The sequence below is a fragment of the Ciona robusta genome, chromosome 4, assembly GCF_009617815.1.
Source record: "Ciona robusta chromosome 4, ASM961781v2".
Classification (NCBI taxonomy): Eukaryota; Metazoa; Chordata; class Ascidiacea; order Phlebobranchia; family Cionidae; genus Ciona; species Ciona robusta.
In genome coordinates this window covers 4,650,541-4,673,707 of record NC_143238.1, presented here as the reverse complement: position 1 = coordinate 4,673,707, position 23,167 = coordinate 4,650,541, and the positions used below count along the sequence as shown (strand labels likewise).

Here is a 23,167-nt window from a genome sequence, read left to right as displayed (position 1 = left end):
TAATATAGCATATGCCAAACAGAGTACAAACATACACTTCATTCACAAAACAAGACTCTTACTTCATAAGACATTTCTTACTCGCATAATGGCGTTTCAACTCCAAGTGAGAAACTTAATGAGACCTAACAAAAACACCACAATGGAAATGGTAAAGGTTATTTTCACAACACTTGTAACATTAACAATTTACTGAAATAGAAACAGGCAGTAGCAAACATTTGAACAGGTAAGAAAGCATTTCGGATGAAAAAGCAAAAATGGTGTTAACTATATTACAGATTTTGTCACTTTTCAGATATGGTACATTGTACACCAACTAGCAGAAATTTCCTACTTTTTTTATGATAAAATGTTTAAAAATGGCATCACAGTCTAAAGTAAAAAGCAATGTGAAGTTTGAGATAGAAACTTATAAGATGATCTTTGAAACATGACATCCTGTTAGCTTTCAGATAGTTGACCAGAATTTTTAGAATTCCATGTTTTATTGTTGTTTGCATTCTTGGGGAGTTTCTTTTGACTTTGGATCTTTCTATAAATAGATTTAAAAGTGTTATAAATAAATGTCTGATCATTTTAAGAACTGATCCAAGCACCTAGTCACACCATCTGAATTCATATTTGTAGAATTAAAGTCGAAAAAAAAATTGGGAGTTTTAACTTTGGTTGTCTAAACTTTTTTTATTCAATTACTGTTAATGAAAAAATAACAACTGTGTTTTACCGACATCTGTTATAAGATGTACAAATACAACACATGGTGTTGGTTGTATTATACTGAAACAACAAAACTTTAACTTACATCTGGGTCATAATCCGAATCATTTTGGGAATCAGAATCTGAACCATCAACGTTGAACTAAAAGATAAATGTATTGAAAGATTAAGTATACGCTAACCATTGTCGTTGGGTAAAAATGGAAGCTCATTGGAAAAAGTCAGCAAACCACAAGTAGTGCGGCATGTGAAAAGGGTGAGAGTAAACAAAGATTTTCCAATAATAATCATGCAGGTAAAAAGCTTCTCATGTACCGAAGTTTGGTTTACATTCATTCATTCAACACACAACAAGTGAGCTGGGACATCAAACACTTAAAATTAATTTAAATTTTAACAACTTTTTTATTTTTATATTTTTAAACGTTTAAAAAATTCCCCACCCTTCTTTCATCATCATCATCGTCGTCGTCCTCATCTTCTTCTTCTTCATCAAAGTCATCTCCCGCTTCCCCAGTGAAGTAGAGAACAGCACGAGGAACCACACGCTCCCGTATCATGTGTCCGATCTCAAAATCGGAAGAAAGAAGATTCTCAGTGTCTTCATCCTTAGGAAAAATGTTTCTTTTAAATATAAACCAACACCTATAGTAAGATTAATACTAATATTGTTGTATTAATGTAAAATTATTACTTGCCAAAATTAGTAATTTTTAGAAATGCCAGGTCCGAAATTTAGAATACAAATTGTACTTAAAACAATGTTTAAACAAATATAGATAAAGAACGATACTTATGTGAGTTATCGTACCATTTCTGCATCATCTTCAGGAACTGCAAAACAAACAAAAATAACATTTACAATAATCCTTGTTTATTCAAATTATTTTCAAACCAACTAAGCAGCGAGCAGCCACATCAACAAAATTTTGCAGCAGATTTAATTTTAAGGTTTCTAGAAACTGGGGTCATTTTTTTTATCTTTTCAGTAACTTATTTATAATCACATATCAACCAATAAAGTTACAATAACAAGGAATTGTAACCTTATATAATATACCCTTACCATCAGGGGGGGCGAAGAAATTAAAAAATGAATCGTTGTTGACTTGTTTCGTCACCGTTCTCACAACACCCCGCCCCTTATGTTTCTGCTTCTTCTTAATTGTTTTCACCGTAACGTTCTTTCCTTTTACCCAGTCAATCTTACATCTAAGTACAGAAAATTTTAATATTAATTAATTTTTAGCATTAACATTTTTATAAACAAAAATTAAAAATAATATTTGTTGGAAAATGCAGCCAAGGAAAATATTCATAATCGCAACACAGGAAAAACAATTTTTATTAATAATGTGCATGTGTGTGTCATACTGTCATTGTAACATGCATTAATACAATATGTTGGCATTTAGCCTTATGTATAAACTTAGCAAGCGTTTTACAAGATCTGCCAAACAAGGAATCCATTACAAATTAAATTATCCCATCCCTCTACCTACCCTGTGCAACTGATAATTTCCGGGCCTTCGAATGTGAACGGTTCCTTTTCATCAGGTTGAGATTGTAAACGATAATACTTTGTCAGGGTTGTGTTGGAAAAATATGAATTACTGTCAAATACGAACTCGAGAGTAAAACCCTGGAATAGAGTTATTATGTTACAACATTACTCCAGTTATGCTACCCCGAAAATCAATTTTTTTGTAAAGAGTCTAAATTTTAAAGCAGGCATATGCACAGATCTGTGGTTGGAATAGAAGGTATGAAGTTTTGGGGACCTTCCGCTAATTAAGGTAAATGGCTCAGCCAAGAATAAATATATTATACTGATTTTACATGAATATGCATGAATGCATCTAACTATCATTGCCTAACTTGGCAGTACATACATTACATAATATGATCTAAAAGGGATATTTTAATATAGCAGTTTGGTTAAGTACAAAACACATATGGTATTAAACTTTGTAAAAATATGTTATCTGGCTTTTAAAAAGGTAGCTTTATCTGTGACAAAACTAAAAATCATAAAAACAGTCGTGAAGTTTTAGCAAAAAAAATACACCAAAAAGTGTTTTCGGGTTATAAAAACAGTAGTTTTACCTATGACAATATTAAACAACAAACAAGAACCGAGCTATACTAAGGGAAACACCAGTATGTTTTATACATTGAATAAACAAGGAAGTTGATTGACAGTTCAAAGAACCAAGCTGTCTCCTACACTAAATCATTGAACACCCATAAAGGTTTTGACTCATCCTATATGACACATACTCATGGGAGTATTAATTCTTAGTCGTCTGCAAGACAACAGACATCGTAATGGTGTTTAAATTTCCTTATCCAAAAATAGAACTAAAATTGTGCGGAAAGCCAAACCGGATAGCTATAAAACACAAACCAATCATTTTATCATTGTTGTTTAATATGCGGCCCGTATTTATTTTAAAACAAATTATAACAGCTGTTATTTTTACATTAAACTTGTTTGTTTGGTTTTCATTTTTTTAATTTATGAAAATAGTTAACAATATAAATTAAAGAAAATTTAACAACAGTAAATATTAAAACTATCATAAAAATGACTTTACATCTGGTACAAGGCAGCGAATCATTTCAACCCTCTAACACAGCACATTAGTTAAGAAATGTTTTATCCGCAACGTGGTATAAACTATCCACCCCAAGGGACATAATAAGACTTACCAATGGTTCTTCTGGCATTGAAAACACGACTCTAACATCTTGAAGTGACTTAAGTATTGGCTCATCATGCTCTTGTATCATTTCTTGCATCATTGGGATATTTTTGAAGATGGTCAACCAAAACTCTGGTATTCCTTTGATATCTGTGATAAAGTTTAGGATAAATTTACAAGTACTAGCTATACATAAAGAAAACTTTCATAAACATATATTATATATAAATTTGGATCAAATAATTTGTTGAAACAAATATGTTTTTGCATTTTTTTAACAAAGTTGATTTTGTAGGTAGTATATACTTTGGATACTAGGAAAACTTGGGTAAATAGCAGGTTTGCAAATCAGAGTGCAGTTTTATCACTACAGTTTAAGAGACACTGTCACATTTACCCATTCGGTCAGTTCAACACTGGCACAATTTAATTTTTATTACTTTAAATATAAAAAGTAAAATATAAAAATTACCTTCATCCTCTCCATCTAACTTCGCTTTGTCTTCCATTTCATTCTATGCAAAAAAAAGTAAAAACAATCAGTAATTACCAAGAAAACCAGATTACGATTTTTTGTAGTCTTTTAAACATTCTTAAATAAACACGACATTGGAACCTAAAACTTCCTTCCACAGACACAGAAGAAAAAGTTAGATATATTACAAATACTATCCTAAATTTTTAAGTCTGTGTTTACAACAAATTTATGCTGAAGAAGTCATTGGCATAAATCATAAAATTCAAAACCAAAAAAATAAAACAAAAAAACAATATAAACATTTATGATATAGACTATTTACTTTTCTAACAGTTAAGTTAAAAAAACAACGCTTAAAATTCGCCACGTACAGCGAGAGCATTAACCTCATCCTTTTCTCCATTTTTCTCCTCCTCCTCTTCATTCTCACTCTCCCACTCACACTCATCATCCAGAGGTTCATATGTCCCGTTCACCACCAATGAACGCTGGGTATGGAATGTTAATTAATGCATATTTAGACCATAGGTTTCCAGTCATGCATTGGGTTGTATGGAGAACGGGTTTTTAGATGGTGTTTCTCTCAGATATGTTTAGTTTGTTTATTTAAAGGGATAATTGTATGATTAGGGCATAGGTTCTTAGCCATGTGGTACTTGAGAAACCCTATTTGAATTTACTAATCAAACATATTAACAGTAAATGAAATAAAACCGAATATATCATACAAAAATCTAATACCAAAATTTCAAACCTTTTCAAACAATGGTTGATATAAGGAGCTATATTTGCGTTCCAGTTCATGAACTTCCTCGTAAAACTTCGCTTCAATCTTTGTTGATTCTACTTGAAGGTTCTTCAACGCATGGATTCTACGCTTTATAACTTTTGGCAAGCTGGAATAGAAAATTATCATAAAAAATGCCTTTAAAAATTTAACCCTATTGTTTAACCCTGTTGTGTAATGCATGGTTTCAGTTAAACCATGGATTAATGGCCCGTAATACGCATGTTGTAATCTAATGGTAATTATACTAATTGTTTAAACTGTGTGCCCTTGCCCCTTTAGTAATGATTATATACAAATATAGACTGGGCCATTCTCTAGGACAAATCTAGCCCAATTTCTAGGCCCTTGTACAAGGACCTCATATAGAACATAATAGCAATTAACCAATAAAGCAGTTAGAACCTTTTCACATTAAATAAGAGTTTATAATTCAACTCCAAAACTTTTTTCGAAATATTTTATAATTTTTCATCTAAAATCATAAACTAGTAATGAAACAGGATAAGTCACCTGTCAATATATCCAGATGGTGTTCCTACAATACTATCCAATCTCTGTTGTAAAGCAGCCAATACTTGTGGATTCTGCATCATTTCTGATGTTAACTGGCTAGCTGTAATGTAGATATTGGGTTAAAAAAATCAATTATAGAAATTTGTCTTAAAAAGGTATAAGATATCAAAACACCATATATTCTTGTTTACATTTGAAACAGAATCATCAAAAATATACCCATGTAATATAAGGGGTACCAGGCCTCAAACTTGTTGTTATAAACGCTATTTGTTCCATCAATCGCCAATTAACCAACAATGAATGAATGAATGAATGAAATTTATTTCGTTTCTTCGGTCACGATAACGAAGAACAACAGAGTTAACAAAAAGCAAAAAGACGGGTAGTAACGGTAAAACAACAGTTGTTAAAACACGCTTGTTGATAAAAAAAAGAAAGAATGTTTTGGATAAAAGGCGTGACCGTTACACCCTACAGACGATACAATGTCAAAATTAAATAACAATGAACCCGATCTGTATCAAGAATAACAGGGTTTCTCAACATGGCTTTGAAATGTACTATTTTGCATGCAGTTTTTAACCATTGTACCTTCGCAGATAAAAAATAACAACCCTGTCAGGAACTGCCACATTTTACAGATTGAAACTTTACAGAATAGGCTAATACAACAATACATAAATACCTGATGGCATAGTGGTAGCAACTTCGTCTACATTTTCTAATTTATCCTCATTTTCCTCTTTAATAGTTAAAGCATGAGCATCAGTATCGCCAGACGACATGTTTCTTAATTTATTACTTCTTTTAGTGAAGATTTAACCTTTATTAAAACATCAATTATTCTACAATACAGAAGAACATTTTCCAAAACGAATTCGAGTTGTATAAGTTTAAAATACGCATATTACTTTTCAACAATACCTAACTGATTATTTAACAGTGAAAATATTCTATTAAATGTTAAAATTTGACAAATTCGTGCTCTCTTACATTACAGAACTTTAATATCAACGCATGACTGCGTTCTACACCACGTGGTTTTCCCCGCCAGTAAACAAGAGAGCCAATCATTAAATTAGTAGTTGAGGGTGTAAAAATCGGTTTGACCCATAGAGATACTAATATACCATATTAGTATCTCTGTGGTTATTAGTATCTCTATGGTTTGACCAGGAGGTTAAACGTATTTTAGGCTGACCTTTACACCTATTATAGCGGTGAGCACAAGCCTATGGTATATGGATTATTAACATCACCTATAGAGCATGTTTCAATCAACTAAAGTTTATTGCCGCTTTCATTGTTGCAACTCGACGCCACATTACCCAACCGCAATACTTCGTTAATTAATGTCAACACTGCGAAAACGACTTATCTCAATGGGAGACTATTCCCATGAAAACAAACCCCTTGTTGAACGAGGTTAATGATACCCCGTTCAGCCGCTGACATGCCCAAATCGCTTCCATTTTATCGCATGACGTCACACTGCTGTCACATGATTCTATCTGGTATATAATTTGCCTTTGCCCTATAACAAAACGAGAACTACCGCCACTATCGGCACTGCGACCTCGAGGTCAGTCTAGGCTCATGGCGGGCTCTTGCGAGCCCTTGCCCGGCCGTTAAGTAAGCTTTTGCCCGATACTGTATCGTGTATACCAGAAAACGGAATAAAACATAGCAATATATCATGAACTGTTTGGTCTCTGGTTATAAAAGCAATTAGTACTACAGTAGATATAGCAGCCCGCTGAAGCCTGTATATGAAGTAGGATTAACATTGAGTCATTTAACCCAACCTGCAATCTTCTTTATTCAGTGGGGGGCTATACCATAACAGCGTGTGTATTTGTGAATGAATGTAACTTGGTTTATCCTCTCGTGGCCGGAAAACGACAGTCGTTATAACACGGGTGATCTAAACCCATTACCTCTGGGTTAGAGGCATGTGCGCCAACCAATTGTGCCACGGCGCCAGACTATATGTGGTCAAGAAATGTAACCTTGCTCAAACCCTTAATTAGCCACATTTTCAAATTGAAAAAGAGGGAAGACCAATCGTATAAAAAACTGCCTATAGCTGTTGTTGACAGTTGTTATTATGAAGAAAATAAGTTATTCGTATGCACTGAACATTTTAACGAGGTGGTATAACATCACTAAAACGGTGTGTGTGAGTTGCATTTACATGACGCATGATGCTATTCCCACTGACTGCAGAAATACTAGCTATGATGTCATTTGTTTCACAAACGGCTGCTGGTATCAAGTATAAGCAACGTGTAGCCTATGCTAGAAATTAATCTGCCTGTAAGTTTCAACAGTTGTGTCACACGATTTATAATGTAGCCTAATAGTAAATTATGTTTTAATGAATAAACATTTTTTGTGAATAAACACAAACTCACTTTAAGAAAAGTTCGTTAACAATGAATAAATTAATAATAATAACAAGATGGTAACATCACTAAAACGTTGTGTAGGTTGCATTACGTGTTTAGTGAAAAGGAATAAACATGACGCATATTGATATTCCCACTGATTATTAGCTAGTGCTGGGTTTATGTATACTAGTTATATAGGTATGACATTTGTTTTGGTGTAAGGTACTGTAGATTGGTGGGTGGATAATGCTAATATCATCAGGTGAGCCCATATATTGCGCGCAACGGTTGGCAGATTAATACTAACCTTTTAACTTTAATACAGTTAGGACTTGCACGCCAATTGGATTGAAAACTGCTGGAAATCACCAAGATTAAACTGCAAAATGTACGAGGAAGACTATACTGCAGGCATATGGACTCAGGGATCCAGAAAGAAAAAAACTTCCCTAGAAAAGCCCGTGCTGGGTCTTTGCATTTCAGCTGGCTTGATAAATCTGTTTGCTGAAGTGTTGATGTGTTATGGTATAAAAAAATATGATTATGAAAGTGATGTGCTCCTGATGGTTGGTGTATATTTAATCTTCATAAACTTTCTCACACTCGTTATCAACATTTATGATAAATTGGCGTCAAAGTCTTGCTCTTGCTGTAGAATTTGTGAAATTTGTTTGCACGCGTTAAGTTTTCTAGGTGGTGCACCAGCAACAGCACTAGCAATGATTATATTCTGCCACAAAAAGTCAAAACGATCATACCAAGATGTCTATTATAACTGTACGACGGTTTCTTCGGTTTGCATGTTTCTGTGTGGATTGATTCACATTACTCTGTTGTTAAAAAACTCCACATATAAGCTACCCAATTGAATATCCATTATAACAAGTTAATGTTGGGACGTATACAAATAATAATTGCTGACGTATTGTTTTTAATATCAATTCTAAAGGAATGATTTTTGTTTTTGATGGCCTGCCTATAGATGGCCCTTTTTTATTTGTCACCGATTTATGATTGTTAACAAGTTACAATGTTTTCGTGAATAAACACACGATTACTTTAAGCAGAGTTGGTAAAAATGAAGAACTAACGAGGTGGTAACATCCCCACTGAAACGTTGCATATGGTTGCATAACGTGTTTGGTGAAGAGGAATCTACATGACGTGTTTGCTATTCCCACTAATGGCGGAAATATTACCTTGTTGGTGTATCTATATACTCAGTAAAAAGAGAGTGTTTCATGTGTTTATCTAAACGGCTGCTAATGAAAGCAACGTATTTGTATATACGCCGCTAAATTTGCTGCTCAATTGAAAATTCCGACAGTTATTCAAAGCAGAGCTATAGATTTCCGGGCTGGAACTTTCAGAACTGTTTAATTTAGATTAAAATACATACCTATTTTAAAGCTTTTATAAAAGCTATATAGTAGGGTGGGGGAAGTTGGGATACATTTGAATTTTATTTTCTCGCCCCATTTGGTAATATACAAAAAAAAACATTCAAAGAATTATAGAACCATATTCTCACGACTCCCATAGACCGTTGTTAATTGTTTAAAACACGATCATGACGTTTGGATATTATGTGCTAAATGTGTCTTCTCCCACCCTGTTATATATAGATAGATAGTGTTCTGAACAGCATTTAAATGGTAATCTAAAAAAGGTTAGCTTACCCAGCAGTTACCTCATTTTTGTTTCACAGATTTGTACATCATTTGAATGGTCAAAATCTTCTTGTTTAGACAACTTGATTCGAAGAATCTGCAAAATGTGCGAGGATGGCGACGATTATTACATTCGTTCTCAAAGACAGAGCTCCCAATCCAATACTTCAATAATTGGGACATGTATAGTTCTGGCTGTGATGAGTCTGTTGGCCCAAATGTGGTTGTGTTCTCGCCTATACGACTATGGTTACGAAGAGCGTCAGCAAGAGTACATGGGCTATTTGTTCTTCATAAATCTTCTCACAATCGGCGTCAACCTCTATGATAAGATGAAGTTCTGCCGTGGTTCGAGAATTTGCGAAACATGTTTGCACACTTTTACATTTTTCGGTGGAGCGCCAGCAACCGCTCTGGCAATGATTGTATTCAACCATAAGAGCTACAAACGCACATACCAGGATGACTATGGTACAGCTGTATGTGCTTCTATTGTCTGTGTGATGCTTGCAGCTTATTTTATACAATAAGTTTACTACAAGACTTTATTCAAAAAATGATCACATGAAACTATAAGTTACTTTCGTTTTTACATTGCAAAAACCTTATAATATATTGTAGCCTAAAAAACTAAGCTTTTGGGTGTAATTTTAACTGTAGATATTTATGTATATACAAATGTTACTAATACATATACAAGCACTCAATGCATTTTATTAAAAGCAAACTGATACGTAAATAAAATATACCTTCGTGTTATTGTTCCCACAGTGAGTTTTCCGAATGTCTGGTTTCGATGAATCTGATACAACAGCAACATTTGGTTCTTTTCATGACGTCATATTGGTGGCTTCTACAAATGTAGAAATTAGAAATAAATATAACTGAATCTATGATTTGCTGAAGTTAGTTGTTTTTGCATTTAATTATTGACATATTCCATCAACAGAAAGTTTAGGGGTTTAGGCGCATGCCCTGATTTTACGCAAGAATGAATACGTGTTTTAAACTTAACTTGTAAAATGCTATTTGTAGACTTTTGCATGTTGTATAATCTTAGACAAGATTTTTAATTTGCAGTCGTTATGTCTAATATAAGAATATACTAAATTTCAATAAACTATAGCGATTGGTACAATTTACGAAACTGCTTTTCAGGGTATTTTTGTGGGCCGTGCGTATATATAGAGAGAAAGTTTAAACCATTGTGAAACCTATTGTGGAACGAGAAAATTAGCACCCAACAGTTATCATATATTGAGAGAAACTCACAAAGGTAAAAAGTTAAACGGACTACCAATAGAGCGTGCTATGGTGAAATGGGAAATAGGTGTGTGGGTTCTTTTGCATCGTCTGGACGAAGCGGAACTATATGAAAGCTATACGTAGTATACAGCATAGTGAAATAAACGGGTCTATATAGCGCGCAGCATTTGGCAGATTAATACTAACCTTTTAACTTTAATACAGGATTAGAACTTGCACGGCAATTGGATTGATAACTGCTTGAAATCACAAAGAAAAACCTGCAAAATGTGCGAGGAAGATGACGATTATTATGTAGATCCTTATGGAACAAGAAGAAGACGATATTCAGACCCGAATGGGTTTTCTATTCTTATGGGGGTTCTAAATTTCTTTGCCAAAATATGGATGTGTTCATGTGTAAAAAACTATAACAATGGAAAGCATCACGAGTCGGTTGTTTTATATTGTATCTGTACCAATGTTGTCACATTCTTAATCAACCTGATAGTTAAAATGATGTCAGGATGTTGTGGGTGTAGACTTTTGGAAATCATTTTTCACATTCTCACTCTCATCGGTGGTGCACCAGCAAATGCATTTGCAATGTTTATCGGACTCAAAATCTCCAGACAGTCATACCAACAGGGGTATATACCAGCTGCTATAGTGTCTTTGATTTGCATACTTGTGTGTGGCTATCACCATACATAGTCTGTAATCTGAAACACAAAATGGAAAAAAATTAACAGAACTTGATTGGATAAGTGAAATTCACGTAAAATGTTAAACTTCATTTCGTGAATTACTAAACCGAATTCTTTAAATTTTTGTTACCTTTTCATTTGTAAATATCTGTAACTCTCTAAACGTAAATACTTTAACCGTGTGTAAATGTAAATAGCCAAAAAAATAAAAGATTCCAAAAGTACAGTGGAATATTTTTGCGTGGTTTTAGACTAAACTTTCTATTGTTACCCGCTTTGGCAAATGAGTTATCGATTTGTTACTTTTAAATTAATGACTAAATAAAAAATTAGAAACTATTTAAAGTGAATCTTGAATGTGTGGAAACAATTTGTGCAATTGATTATTGCCAAATGCTATAACCAGAAAGTTTCGGTTTTCGGAGTTGCTACGGTTCATGTCACAACTGCGTCACATAGTAAAAGTAAGGTAAGGTAGAAGTACCACTGAAGCGTGCTCTATGGTGAAATAGCAGTCTGGGTATTTTATGTATTGTATGGCGTGTAAGCCTGAGAGTTGCACAGTCTACTTTATAAACAACTGGACTAATATCGGCCCAAAACACCGCGGTGAATACAAGTTCCAAATGTACAGCAAAATGCGATTACGTTGTTTTAAACTAAACTTTCTAGTATTGCCCGCTTTGGCGAATGAGTTATTGAAAAACAAAGCGAGGATGCCATATATATTATACTACCATTTGGTAGTAAACAAAGAACATTCAAAGAACTATAAAACAGTACAACTCCTGGCAACTCCCATAGACCGTTAATTGTTAATTGTTTAAAACACTATCAGAATATTTGGATATATTGTGCTAAAGGTCTCCCGTCTCCCCCACCCTACTATACATACAATCATTCAATGTAACTTTATTAGAGGCAAACTGATATGTAAATAAAATATACCTTCGTGCTATAGTTCATACAGTAAGTTATCCGAATGCCTGATTTCGATGAATATGTTACAACAGCAGTGCTATTACATCCTTTCGTTCTTTTCTTGACGTCATATTGGTGGCTTCTACAAATGTGAAAATTAGAAATTAATATAAGTGAATCTATGATGTGCCGAAACTAATAGTTTGTACATTTGATTATGAACCCATTCAATTAACAGAAAGTTTAGGATTTAAACGAGGTTTAAGGCATAAGATATTCCCTTAGTAAAATGCTAATGGTCGATTTTTTTGCATGTAGTAGAGTAGGGTGGCGAAAGATGGGACATCTTTAGCACATAATATCTAAATACCCTGAACGTGTTTTAAACACTTCGGTCTATGGGAGTCGTGAGGAAAAAACAACAACGGTCAACGGGAGTCGTGAGGATACGGTTTTATAATTCTTTGAGTGTTATTTGTTACTACCAAATGGGACGAGAAAATAGAATGAAAACGTGTCCCATCTTCCCCAACTCACTCTACTATATATAATCTTAGGCATGACTTGCAACTATATTTTTAATTTGCATAATTTTTAATTTGCAGTCGTTATGTCTAATATAAGAATATGCTAAATTTCAATAAACTATAGCGATTGGTGCGTTTTATGAAACTGCTTATTTGTGGGCATTATACAGTTGTGGGTTGTGTGTGTGTATAGAGTGAACGTTTTAACAAATTTGTTGTTTCATAAACGCAAATTTAAATCCGTTTCAGTGACTGCGTTTTCGAAACGTGTTTTCTTTTTTTCGTTTTAATATGTAATATGGAACTGTGGTAATTAAAACATAGCCTATTCTGGAACGAGAAATTGAGCACGCATTAACAGAGGTAGAAAGTTAAACAGATTAACAATGGAACAAGCTAACAATCGTGCTATGGTTAAATAGGTGTCAGGTTTTTTGTATTGTCTGGACGAAGCGGAACTATGAAAGCTATACGCTATGTATGCCTATATAGCTATAACAACAGAAGCGGTCAGGTTTTTTTGTCTTGTGTGTTGTCAGGGTTTCTATGTATTGTAGAAGCTATAGCCTATATGTCCTATACCTAAACAAATAGTCGATATGGCGCACAGCAGATTAATACTAACCTTTTCATTTTAATACAAGGTTAAGATCTATACTTGCAAGCCGTTATTTGAATTGTGAAAACTGCTGAAAATAACAAAAATTAACCTGCAAAATGTACGAGGAAGACGATTATACTGCAGGCATATGGACTCAGGGATCCAGAAAGAAAAAAACTCCTCTAGAAAAGCCCGTGCTGTGTCTTTGCATTTCAGCTGGCTTGATAAATCTGTTTGCTGAAGTGTTGATGTGTTATGGTATAAAAAAATATGATTATGATAGTGATGTGCTCCTGATGGTTGGTGTATATTTAATCCTCATAAACTTTCTCACACTCGTTATCAATCTGTATGATAAATTGGCATCAAAGTCTTGCTCTGGCTGTAGAATTTGTGAAATTTGTTTGCACACGTTAAGTTTTCTAGGTGGAGCACCAGCAACAGCACTAGCAATGATTATATTCTGCCACAAAAAGTCAAAACGATCATACCAAGATGTCTATTGTAACTGTACGACGTTTTCTTCGGTTTGTATGTTTCTATGTGGATTGATTTGCATGATTCTGTGGTTAATTTCTATATATAAGCTACCCCATTAGATATCCATTATAACATTCAAGTTGATGTTGGGACGTACAAATATAATTGCTATAATGTATTGTTTTTAATATCAGTTCCCAAGGAATGTTTTTTTTTTCTCTTTTTTGATGACCTATATAGGGAAAGATGGGACACCCTTTAATTCTATTTTTGTCCCATTTGGTAGTAAACAAAGAACATTCAAAGTATTATAAAACCATACCCTTACAACTCCCATAGACCGTTGTGAATTGTTTAAAACATGATCAGAATATTTGGATTTTATGTACTAAAGGTGTCCCATTTTCCCCCATTCTACTACATATATATATATATATATATATATATATATATATATATATATATAGCTGCAGAGCATGGCTTGGGTTTTTGGGGATATGTTAGGCCTACATTTATTGTACATGCTAACATGCTGACTTACAATTTGGACAACGCATGAGCAAACACTATAAGTTTGCAATATTTTTCGTTAAAAAATATATTTGCCAAAAGGCTTGAAGTACTATATTCTAGTCTAGTCTTTTTTTGGGTGTTAGAAAAACGAAGTTTTGACAAACGACTTACTGAAGACGCCAATATTATTAGCTGAAAATCTTGGTCTATTTGTAGGCAATAGGGGGCTCTATTCTCTGGGACCTGAACTTCAGTTTGCAATATGCAAATTTTGAGTTGAGTACGTATTTGACAAAATCCAAAGCTTACGATGGCCAGGGGATCGCTTGCAATATGACGTGTCTATATTTTGATTAATCTGCAATAAAATATGAACAAATCCCTTTTAGCGAGTTTTAGCAGTGTTTAGCAATAGTTTTCTTGCGCTGGCCGAATATAAGTTCGAAGTTGTCCCCGAAAAAGGAAACAGCTGTTCCGGTAATTGCGCTTTTGTAATCTGCAGAACACCATAGACCAGTTTGTTTGTATTTCCATGGTTTAATAAAGAAGTTAAAATATAGTATTTCTTTGTGGACTGCTCCATAGTAAAGCAAAAATAAGCAATGAACATTCAATGATTAACAACTTACCGTTTATATTTTCACTTGAGAGTTGACTGAGGCATCAATTGTGTCCGCGTACAGAACAGAACAAGAATATAACTATGTAAATACGTAACGTAAACAATCTAAAAAAACATGGTTAAAGTGTTACAGTAGGTAATAGTTATGATGGTTAAAGTTGTAGTTATCAATATAATACATTATTATCACGCTTGTCATATTAATAAATATATGCACACGTTCTTAGTAGAGGTGTTTTGTATAGGAAATACAAAAGCTATTTATACTTAATGATGCTAAAAGTTAACTTTTGCTCTGGTTTGCTTGTCTTAATTGGCTTGAAGCTTGCTGTGGCTGAAGATTATGGATTTATTCAAGTTAATGACAAAAATGGTGACAACATTGAACTGTGTGCTGCATTCAACACAAATTTTAAATCCATACATTCTGGGAAACCAGAGGGTGAATGGAAATCAGGGCAGTCTTTCACAAACTTGTACCCAGCTTTGGGCTGTCAAAATGACATAGATGCCGTTTATACAGACCAGTTAGTAATACTTAAACGTGGAAATTGTACATTTGCTGAAAAGGCTGTTTTTGCACAAACTTCCCAAGCTGATGGTATTATAACTGTTAGCAGTTCTGGTATTTTAATACCAGGCGCCACGCAAGAAGAATATGATGATATTAATGTCAGTGTTGCCGTCATCACAGAAGATTCTCTTGCTTTATTAACAAAATTTTTAACCAAGCACTTATTAGAAAATGTGCGTATGTTTCAGTACATACCTGTCGCAAAATCCTCTATTGATCCAAATGCAGTTGTATTATGGGTATTAGCAGTTGTAACTTGCGCAGTCGGTGCATGGCTGCAGGGCGTCACCTTTAAAGATACAACTCCTGCTAAATATAATGAATTAACAAATGATGATAATAGTTCAACTAAAACATCAGATAATCAAGACATTGAACCCGAAGTTGACATTACTCCTAAAATAGCTGTTGTGTTTTTCCTTATGTGTTCAGTTTCCATCCTGTTAATGTATTTTTTCTTTGATTATCTTGTCTATGTTATAATTGTAGTTTTCTGTTATGCATCTTCCACAGCTATGTTTTATTTATTAAACTCTGCGTTCAAAACATCACCCTGTTTCACGAGGTACACGCTGCCAAATCCTATCCCTTTATTGTCTATAAGGCCCCCTATTTTGTCTGTTACTTTATTTATTTCCTGTGTAACTTTTTCTATTGTTTGGGCAGTGTACAGGAAGTCATCTTTTGCTTGGTTATTACAAGATATCCTTGGCGTTAACTTCTGCATATACATGATCAAAACAATTAGGCTTCCCAATTTCAAAGTTTGCACAATTTTGCTTGTTTTGTTCTTTATCTACGATGTTTTTTATGTTTTTATCACCCCTTTATTAACCCCAAATCATGAAAGCATCATGGTCCATATTGCTACTGGTGGAACAGGGAAAACAACAGAAGAGCTTCCAATGCTGTTTAAAATGCCCAAGTTTATGTTTTCTCCTTTCTCAAAGTGTGTACAAGAACTTCCATACTCCATGCTGGGTTATGGTGATGTAATTCTACCAGGCTTGCACGTTGGCTTCTGTGCCATATGGGATTCTAAGCTGAATGCAGGAAATGCAGTGAAGCAACACGCGTATTACATAGCAGCAGTTGTTGGCTACTGCGCTGGCTTGGTTCTAACATTCATAGCAATGGTAGTAATGAGAACAGGACAACCTGCGCTGCTATATCTTGTACCATGCTGCCTCATAAGCACATATATGGTTGCAGCCAAAAGAAAGGAATTAAATATGATCTGGAATGGAAAAATTGTGAAGAAAAAGTCAACGGATTTAAAAATAGAGCCTGAAAATGAAATGTTACTTGAATCTTCATCATAGAAAAACTTTGTGCTTTTTTTAATAATGTAAAGTTTAGGCAAGAATTTGTTCGGATTTTTCTATGTCTTGTGCAAGTATATAATTATATCTAATAATATCTTTTGGTGTTTTATATTTCTGTTTAGATATTTATGTGTCAAAGTCTTGAATATCTCTTGCAAATGGATAATATGAATGGCTAAAAGTCAGTGTTTTGGAGTAAGTATTTTGATCTCTTCTATCAATAATCTCAATGTTTTGAAATTACAATTCTTTCTACTTAGATGCTGAGTTCTTAATTTTGTCATCGAGTTTGTATTTATTATGTTTCCTATTACGAGGTCAAGCAATGTAAAAGATGTCATCCATGTTAAAGTTAAGGTAGGTAAAATGTTATTTAAGCCACAATGACTATTAGATTGCTGTTATTTCCCATGTTTTGTTGTTCACAGTTTATCTGTTTTTTTTTTTGTGTTTAAATGAATAAATTATTAAATTAGTTTATGCTTTGTGTTAAAATTAAACTTGTAGTCAATATTGTTTTTTTTGGTATGTTGTACTCGCTTATATGAATTGTTATATTTTTGTGGTCAAAGGAATAAAGTATTAAATAAATTTATGGTGCGTTAAATTTAAACTTAAAATAACAAATTATTTTTTATATTGTATTTGGTAATATACATTGTTTTGATTTTTTTTACAGAAATATGCCGGTTATTTCAACCCAGAAAGTAAAAGTTTTGCAGTGGATCCACATCTTACAACGTTTGATGATTTACAAAATATTTTAATTCAAGCTTTTTCATTAAATGGGTGAGGTGTTTTTTGTTAAAAAAAACAGTGAAAAAGAATTTTTTTTTTGAACAATGTCTTTATCACACTAAATAAAAAATAGAGAAAAAAAGTTATTTTTAATATAAAACCATTGATTATTGATTACAGTCAGTGAAATATTGTTTAATCTATGGGAGTTGCACATGTATTACCCCACCATAACAAAGTGAACTGTAAAACAAATAATAAAACCACACTAATCTTAAGGTGTAAGTTGTAAAGTAAACAAAATACTAAGTGTACAGTTCGTATATAATGGCTTTAGTTATACATACATTCTGTGGTTTACAAAACAGAGAATGGTTTTATGAATCATCAAACAAAACACGCATGTAGGGTTTTGTATTTATAATAATAAGAATTGTATTTGTTTTGCTGAAAACTTTTATGTGACAATTTGTAAGCTAGAATAAAAAATTATGTATATATATATATTATATAATAAGCATTATATATTAATAAGCCAATGTTATGTTAGATCTTTTCAGCTTATGTGATTAATTATATATATTTGGAGTAATCTGCTTAATATGCCTGGGGGTAGTTTCACAAAATTAAGTAAAAGTATCAACCTACTAATGATATAGTTGCATCCATGGACCCCAATGTAAAAATACAGGGTATGCGATGCATATTATCATACCCTATGTGGATAGTATAGGCACATAAAGACATACCATGATCAATTGGTAAGTTTGCCTTAAATTGAAGTATTACCATGGACATGGTATAAAGAGAACCCTGGTTTTCCAAAAGATAGGCACCTATAGTTGCATCACATAAATTTAATTATAAACTTTTTCCTCCCCAGACCATTTCATATAACATATCTGTGTCGGGATGATGTGGGTGAAAATGTTTATTTATCGATGCTTACGGATTGGGATTTAGACGCTGCTTTTATGACATCATCGGATCCATTTCTTAGACTAAAAGTTTGTATAATTTGTTTAAAAAAATCAATTTGTAAAAAAACTAAAAGGGCTACTAAAAATATAAAGAAAATTCAAAATTTGGCGGAAAATAAAAAAAGCTTATTTTTAAGACCTGTTTTTTAAATTAAATAAAATTGTTTCAGCTTGACGCAGAACCTTATAAAGATGGTTTGATGTCAAAACTATCCGACTGGGAGAAATCTGAGTCACCAAACAACTTGCAATCAAGTATTGTGAAGCATTTTATACAACCCATGACTAACAGGTTGCTGATAAAAAAATATGTTTTCATTTAAAACCATAGATAATGAGCTGGGTTTTTACACAAAAATATGTGTAAGGTTTTTGATTTATTCAGACTCTGCAGTGCAGAACAATAAACCTTAATTGGCCTTAATTAAATTGTTTTAAACTTTGTGCTCATTAGATATAGCAGCAAGCAACATGTTCAATATTTGAGAAACTTTTAAATGTAAAAATAGTCCGTCTGTTGAAGGTTTTAAAGGTTTTTTTACATATTCAGGGTCTTCAGTACAAAATAATAATTGTCCATTATCCCAATACTTGTATATATATATATAGTAGTAAGTTTGGTAACACCTTAATGTTAGTCCTATTGGAAACAATTAACACGCACTTCATATTTCACCGACTAATAATGCGAATATACCGTTATACAGTGGTTTAAACATTAATAATTTTAATATACAACCATCTCTTTCACATTATACCATTATAAATAAACACATAATATTCATTTTCCAATAACTGATTTGTTTATTCAAATAGCTTGCTTTATTATGAAGAATACATTGGAAATATAAATATTAACATTTATTTCGAACAGTGTAAACACCATACTCTCCCTACAAAACACACAACGTTCTTGGTCAAATTCACTTGGTTCTGCTTTCAATAAACTCACAGTAGGTTTGGGTTACAACCCAAATATCGAAGAAGATGAAATTTTCTTTCCCTCAAAACCCCCACTGGGTAAGTTTTGCATGTTTCGAAATCAAAAAGGCCTAATTGAACTGGCTAACTTGTGCTGTCTAAAATAAGTCAAAATGCTGTTGTGATTCGAGCAACTTACTAAAAAACTTGCTGTGTTATAGCACCAATAATAAGCCTACTGAATAGTTTCTGCTACTCTTTTTGCGTATATGCAATTAGCTGCATAGCTACTGTCTTGTTTAATCTATGTAACAGTCATTCCTGTAAAACCCAACTCTTAATTACAATGTTTGATGATAATGGGGTATAGGAAATTCCAGGGCAGCCTGCCTATCCTGCCACTATAGGTTTAGTGTCTACAGACACAAGACAGATGCATTTCCAATGGATGTATATATGATGTGGTACCATTTACCATAGCAGTAGATATGATATAGTATCAACAACAATTTCTCACCAGATGATGTTGAGTTTCGGACGTACTTGGATGAAAACGGGGTCTTGGTAAAACCGGAAGATCTTCGTCTTCGTGTTTATCACGGAGGAGTTGCTCCTGCTCTTCGGAAGGTAGTTTGGAGGATGTTGCTCAACATCTTCCCCATTCATCTTACAGGGAAGGAGAGGATTGAATACATGAAGAGGAAAACAAGTAAGTTTTTTGGGGGCAATAATCCAACTGTGGACCAAATGGCATGTCACATAATAGGATCTCACGTTTTCACTTATACACTAATAGAATTTGAATATACAATGTTGGGGTAATGAGCCAACTCTGGACTAAATCTTGTTTCATGGCATGTCATGCTGTAGGATCTCACCCATATAAAAATAGGATGTGAATAATGCATATAATATGTATAGGTAATATGCCAACTCTGGCCTAAGTATCGAAAATCTATTTTTTAATACATTTCACTCAAATTTTGTAAATACAATAATCATTTCATCCAGGTGAATATGAACAACTGAGATCAAAATGGCAAGCACAAGCTGATCTTGATAGAGTTAAACAATTATCTAACATGGTATGGAAGGATGTGCTAAGGACAGACAGGTAACTAATAATATGAACCAATATATATACTGCAGTCAAAAAATGACTTTGCATATAGTAAATCCTAGGTTTGTAAACATACCATGACCATGTTAAAACTGCGTTTTTCATGGATTAGAAGTGTTGTATACATAATTTATAAACATAACACATTGTCTACTTATCCAGGACACACCCTTACTATAGTGGAGCAGATGACAATCCCCACACAGTGGCATTAATGAACATTCTCACAACTTATGCTCTAACTCATCCCAAAGTGTCTTACTGCCAAGGTAATTTTTTTTTGCTATCGGGACCATGAAAATGGGTTGGGTTATTGTAAATCCGACGCCATGGCACAGTTGGTTAGCGCTCATGCTTCTAACCCAAAGGTAATGGGTTCAAGGCTCATCGATGCTATCATTGTAGGCGTATGTGTACTTGGGCAAGACACATAATACCAACCGCTCAAACCCAGTGGTCACTAATGGTTTGTCAAATTCTCAGCCATACATAAAAAAAACCACAAAAGTATCATACACTGTAACTCGTAAGCTGGCATGAGGTGTTAAACCCGTGGGATAACGACTGTCGTTTTCCGGCCACTCGAGAATAAATCAAGTTACATTCATTCGTACTTTGTAGGAATGAGTGATATCGTATCTCCCATACTAGTTGTAATGAACAACGAAGCACAAGCTTATATTTGTTTCTGTGGAGCCATGACAAGAATCCAGGAAAACTTCTCAAGAGATGGGTTTACAATGTCAACCAAGTTCAAGGTAATTATTTCCAGGTTTTTACTGTAATATGCCAACTCTGACCTAAATCCCAAGTTTCAGTGGCATGCCACACAGTATTCGGCATGTATCTAGTGGTCATTATCAAAAAAAGTCTTCAAAATGTTTTTTGTAAAAGCTATAAGTGCAAATCGAAACTGTATCAATATAGCTACAACATCCTGTCTAAAGACTGAGTAATTAGTATACTACTAGTATAAACTATAATTATAACATCCTATTTAAAATCAACTGTTATTTAATCCATATACCTTACTAACTTTGTTTATTATACTTTCAGCACTTGGCAATGCTTACAGCTCACTACGACATTGAGTTCTTCAACTACCTTCAATTACTTGGGGCTGATACAATGTTCTTTTGTTATCGATGGTTATTACTTGAGTTGAAACGAGAATTTAACTTTGAAGATGCAATAACTGTGTTAGAGGTATGTAATATCACCACAATAATCCATACATGATCATGTTTTTTTTCCATGGCATATTCATGCACCACATGCTCACTGTCGAGTTGTAACATAAGGGTGAGATGCAATATTAGTTTTAAAACCTTTCATTTAATATTCTTTTAACATGATCTTCAGGTGATGTGGAGTTCATTGCCTCCACAACCTCCAGAGAACGATCTTCCTCTCCATGATGAACAGATCGATGCTCGGAGCTTCTGTGACTCCAACATCGCTCCTGAAGGAACAAAATCCTCCCCAGAAAGCTCCTCCTCTTCTTTTAACTCCTCCGAGAGCGTGGATGTACCTGGAGAATATGTGGGAGTGATTGAATACTCCACATGTCCGGAGAATGTTCTTCGTCTTCGAAAACCTCCCATCAGTGCAAAGTCCTCTGTTGGAAGTCCTCCCAAAGCATCAGATTCGTTCCTAAGTGAAGAGACGAGTAATCTCCCGCCTCCTGAAGATCTTGGATGCGGGAATCCCTTCCTTCTCTTCATATGCCTCACTCTGCTTCTGGAGGAGCGTGATAAAGTGATGAGCACAGAGTGCGAGTATGATGATCTTGTGATGCATTTTGATCGCCTCGTACGAGGACACAGTCCACGCAAAGTCCTTTCTAAATCGATGAAGCTTTTTGCCGAGTATTTGCGCTCCGAATCACGACATGGAATGAAAACATGATATGCATTTGAAATGCAACTTACCGTAGTACTACCATTATGCCTTCATCTTCAAAGTAGTGCTTCTAGCTACACAATGTGGTGCAATAGTATTTAAATTAACCAAGTATAGAGTTATGCACTTTCAATCACGCAACACATAGTCACAAACTCGTTTTTGCCGAATCGTGTCAAATTTTTAAGTTTTTGCACATTTTTAGTTTGTTTATTTGCTTTACCTTTGTCCTTTGAATAGTTACAGATTATTCTGTAGTTAAGTTTCTTCACTGCTTTGTAAGCATGGTTGAACCTTGGTACGTATGCAAGAATGATACAACAATATATACATCATTACAAATACCTACTTGGACCTTTTTTCAGTGATTTTGAATCAAATCTTGTTCATCATTGGGTGTTAGTGAATTTCTGCAACGGAAAAGTAAATAATATTCCTGTAGCAATCCAATCACTACAAAAGCATTAAAATTGTTTCAATCAAGTAGCATTGGGGTAAATACATCTGGTGACTTAAATAGGGGTACGTAGGGTAATAAATTAACAACAGTACAATGTGTGTGATCAATTTATTTACACAGCTGAAAATCAGTCTTTCAAGTTAGTCTTTTCTGGAACAGGTTTCTCTCTACCACAGATTCCACTTCCTTTTTAAAGAATCAAATCCTGGCTTTTAAAGTCTTATAATTCCCGGGATGTCCTGAAACATTGGACGCAGAGTTT

The 23,167-nt window shown here is 33.9% G+C and overlaps 3 protein-coding genes and 1 long non-coding RNA gene across 6 annotated transcripts; 3 read left to right on the top strand and 1 right to left on the bottom strand.

Moving 5' to 3' along the window:
* Positions 1 to 145: 145 nt before the first annotated feature.
* On the bottom strand, positions 146 to 6,075 carry LOC149736896 (nucleosome assembly protein 1-like 1). Of its 2 annotated transcripts, none has more exons than XM_089876237.1 (12): positions 5,895 to 6,075; positions 5,204 to 5,306; positions 4,658 to 4,799; positions 4,275 to 4,391; positions 3,898 to 3,940; positions 3,433 to 3,575; positions 2,223 to 2,362; positions 1,787 to 1,932; positions 1,532 to 1,554; positions 1,164 to 1,328; positions 806 to 862; positions 146 to 535 (listed from the first exon to the last, which is right to left on the bottom strand). In XM_089876237.1, exons 1-12 carry the CDS (start codon positions 5,992 to 5,994, stop codon positions 488 to 490), a joined length of 1,227 nt encoding a protein of 408 aa, XP_089732363.1. In that variant the 5' UTR covers positions 5,995 to 6,075; the 3' UTR covers positions 146 to 487. The 2 variants fall into 2 exon arrangements, with proteins under 2 accessions (XP_089732363.1, XP_089732364.1); XM_089876238.1 differs by having other exon boundaries at positions 4,290 to 4,391.
* Positions 6,076 to 9,299: 3,224 nt separating this feature from the next.
* Positions 9,300 to 11,453, top strand: LOC149736895 (uncharacterized). Of its 2 annotated transcripts, none has more exons than XR_016384876.1 (2): positions 9,300 to 10,545; positions 10,740 to 11,453. It is a non-coding gene; the product is annotated as an uncharacterized LOC149736895 (long non-coding RNA). The 2 variants fall into 2 exon arrangements; XR_016384877.1 differs by lacking the exon at positions 9,300 to 10,545 and adding an exon at positions 10,620 to 10,682.
* A 3,343-nt stretch (positions 11,454 to 14,796) lies between these two features.
* Positions 14,797 to 16,907, top strand: LOC149736894 (signal peptide peptidase-like 2B). The gene has a single exon (XM_089876198.1). The coding sequence runs from the start codon at positions 15,156 to 15,158 to the stop codon at positions 16,779 to 16,781; it is 1,626 nt and encodes a 541-aa protein (XP_089732324.1). The 5' UTR covers positions 14,797 to 15,155; the 3' UTR covers positions 16,782 to 16,907.
* Positions 16,838 to 22,804, top strand: LOC149736893 (TBC1 domain family member 25-like). The gene is made up of 12 exons (XM_089876197.1): positions 16,838 to 16,979; positions 17,045 to 17,141; positions 17,464 to 17,573; positions 18,406 to 18,529; positions 18,673 to 18,794; positions 19,377 to 19,522; positions 19,944 to 20,132; positions 20,435 to 20,537; positions 20,706 to 20,812; positions 21,165 to 21,301; positions 21,600 to 21,749; positions 21,906 to 22,804. Exons 2-12 carry the CDS (start codon positions 17,085 to 17,087, stop codon positions 22,449 to 22,451), a joined length of 1,791 nt encoding a protein of 596 aa, XP_089732323.1. The 5' UTR covers positions 16,838 to 16,979; positions 17,045 to 17,084; the 3' UTR covers positions 22,452 to 22,804.
* The last annotated feature ends 363 nt before the right edge of the window (positions 22,805 to 23,167 follow it).

Excerpts from the sequence above, each read along its gene's own strand:
- LOC149736896 (XM_089876237.1), bottom strand. The coding sequence starts at position 5,994 with ATGTCGTCTGGCGATACTGATGCTCATGCTTTAACTATTAAAGAGGAA. Across the intron at positions 2,363-3,432 it reads CAATGCCAGAAGAACCATTG|GGTTTTACTCTCGAGTTCGT; the intron begins GTAAGTCTTATT and ends ACTCTATTCCAG. Across the intron at positions 1,555-1,786 it reads TTTCTTCGCCCCCCCTGATG|TTCCTGAAGATGATGCAGAA; the intron begins GTAAGGGTATAT and ends TTTGTTTTGCAG.
- LOC149736894 (XM_089876198.1), top strand. The coding sequence starts at position 15,156 with ATGATGCTAAAAGTTAACTTTTGCTCTGGTTTGCTTGTCTTAATTGGC.
- LOC149736893 (XM_089876197.1), top strand. The coding sequence starts at position 17,085 with ATGTTTCCTATTACGAGGTCAAGCAATGTAAAAGATGTCATCCATGTT. Across the intron at positions 20,133-20,434 it reads ATACATGAAGAGGAAAACAA|GTGAATATGAACAACTGAGA; the intron begins GTAAGTTTTTTG and ends CATTTCATCCAG. Across the intron at positions 20,538-20,705 it reads GATGTGCTAAGGACAGACAG|GACACACCCTTACTATAGTG; the intron begins GTAACTAATAAT and ends CTACTTATCCAG.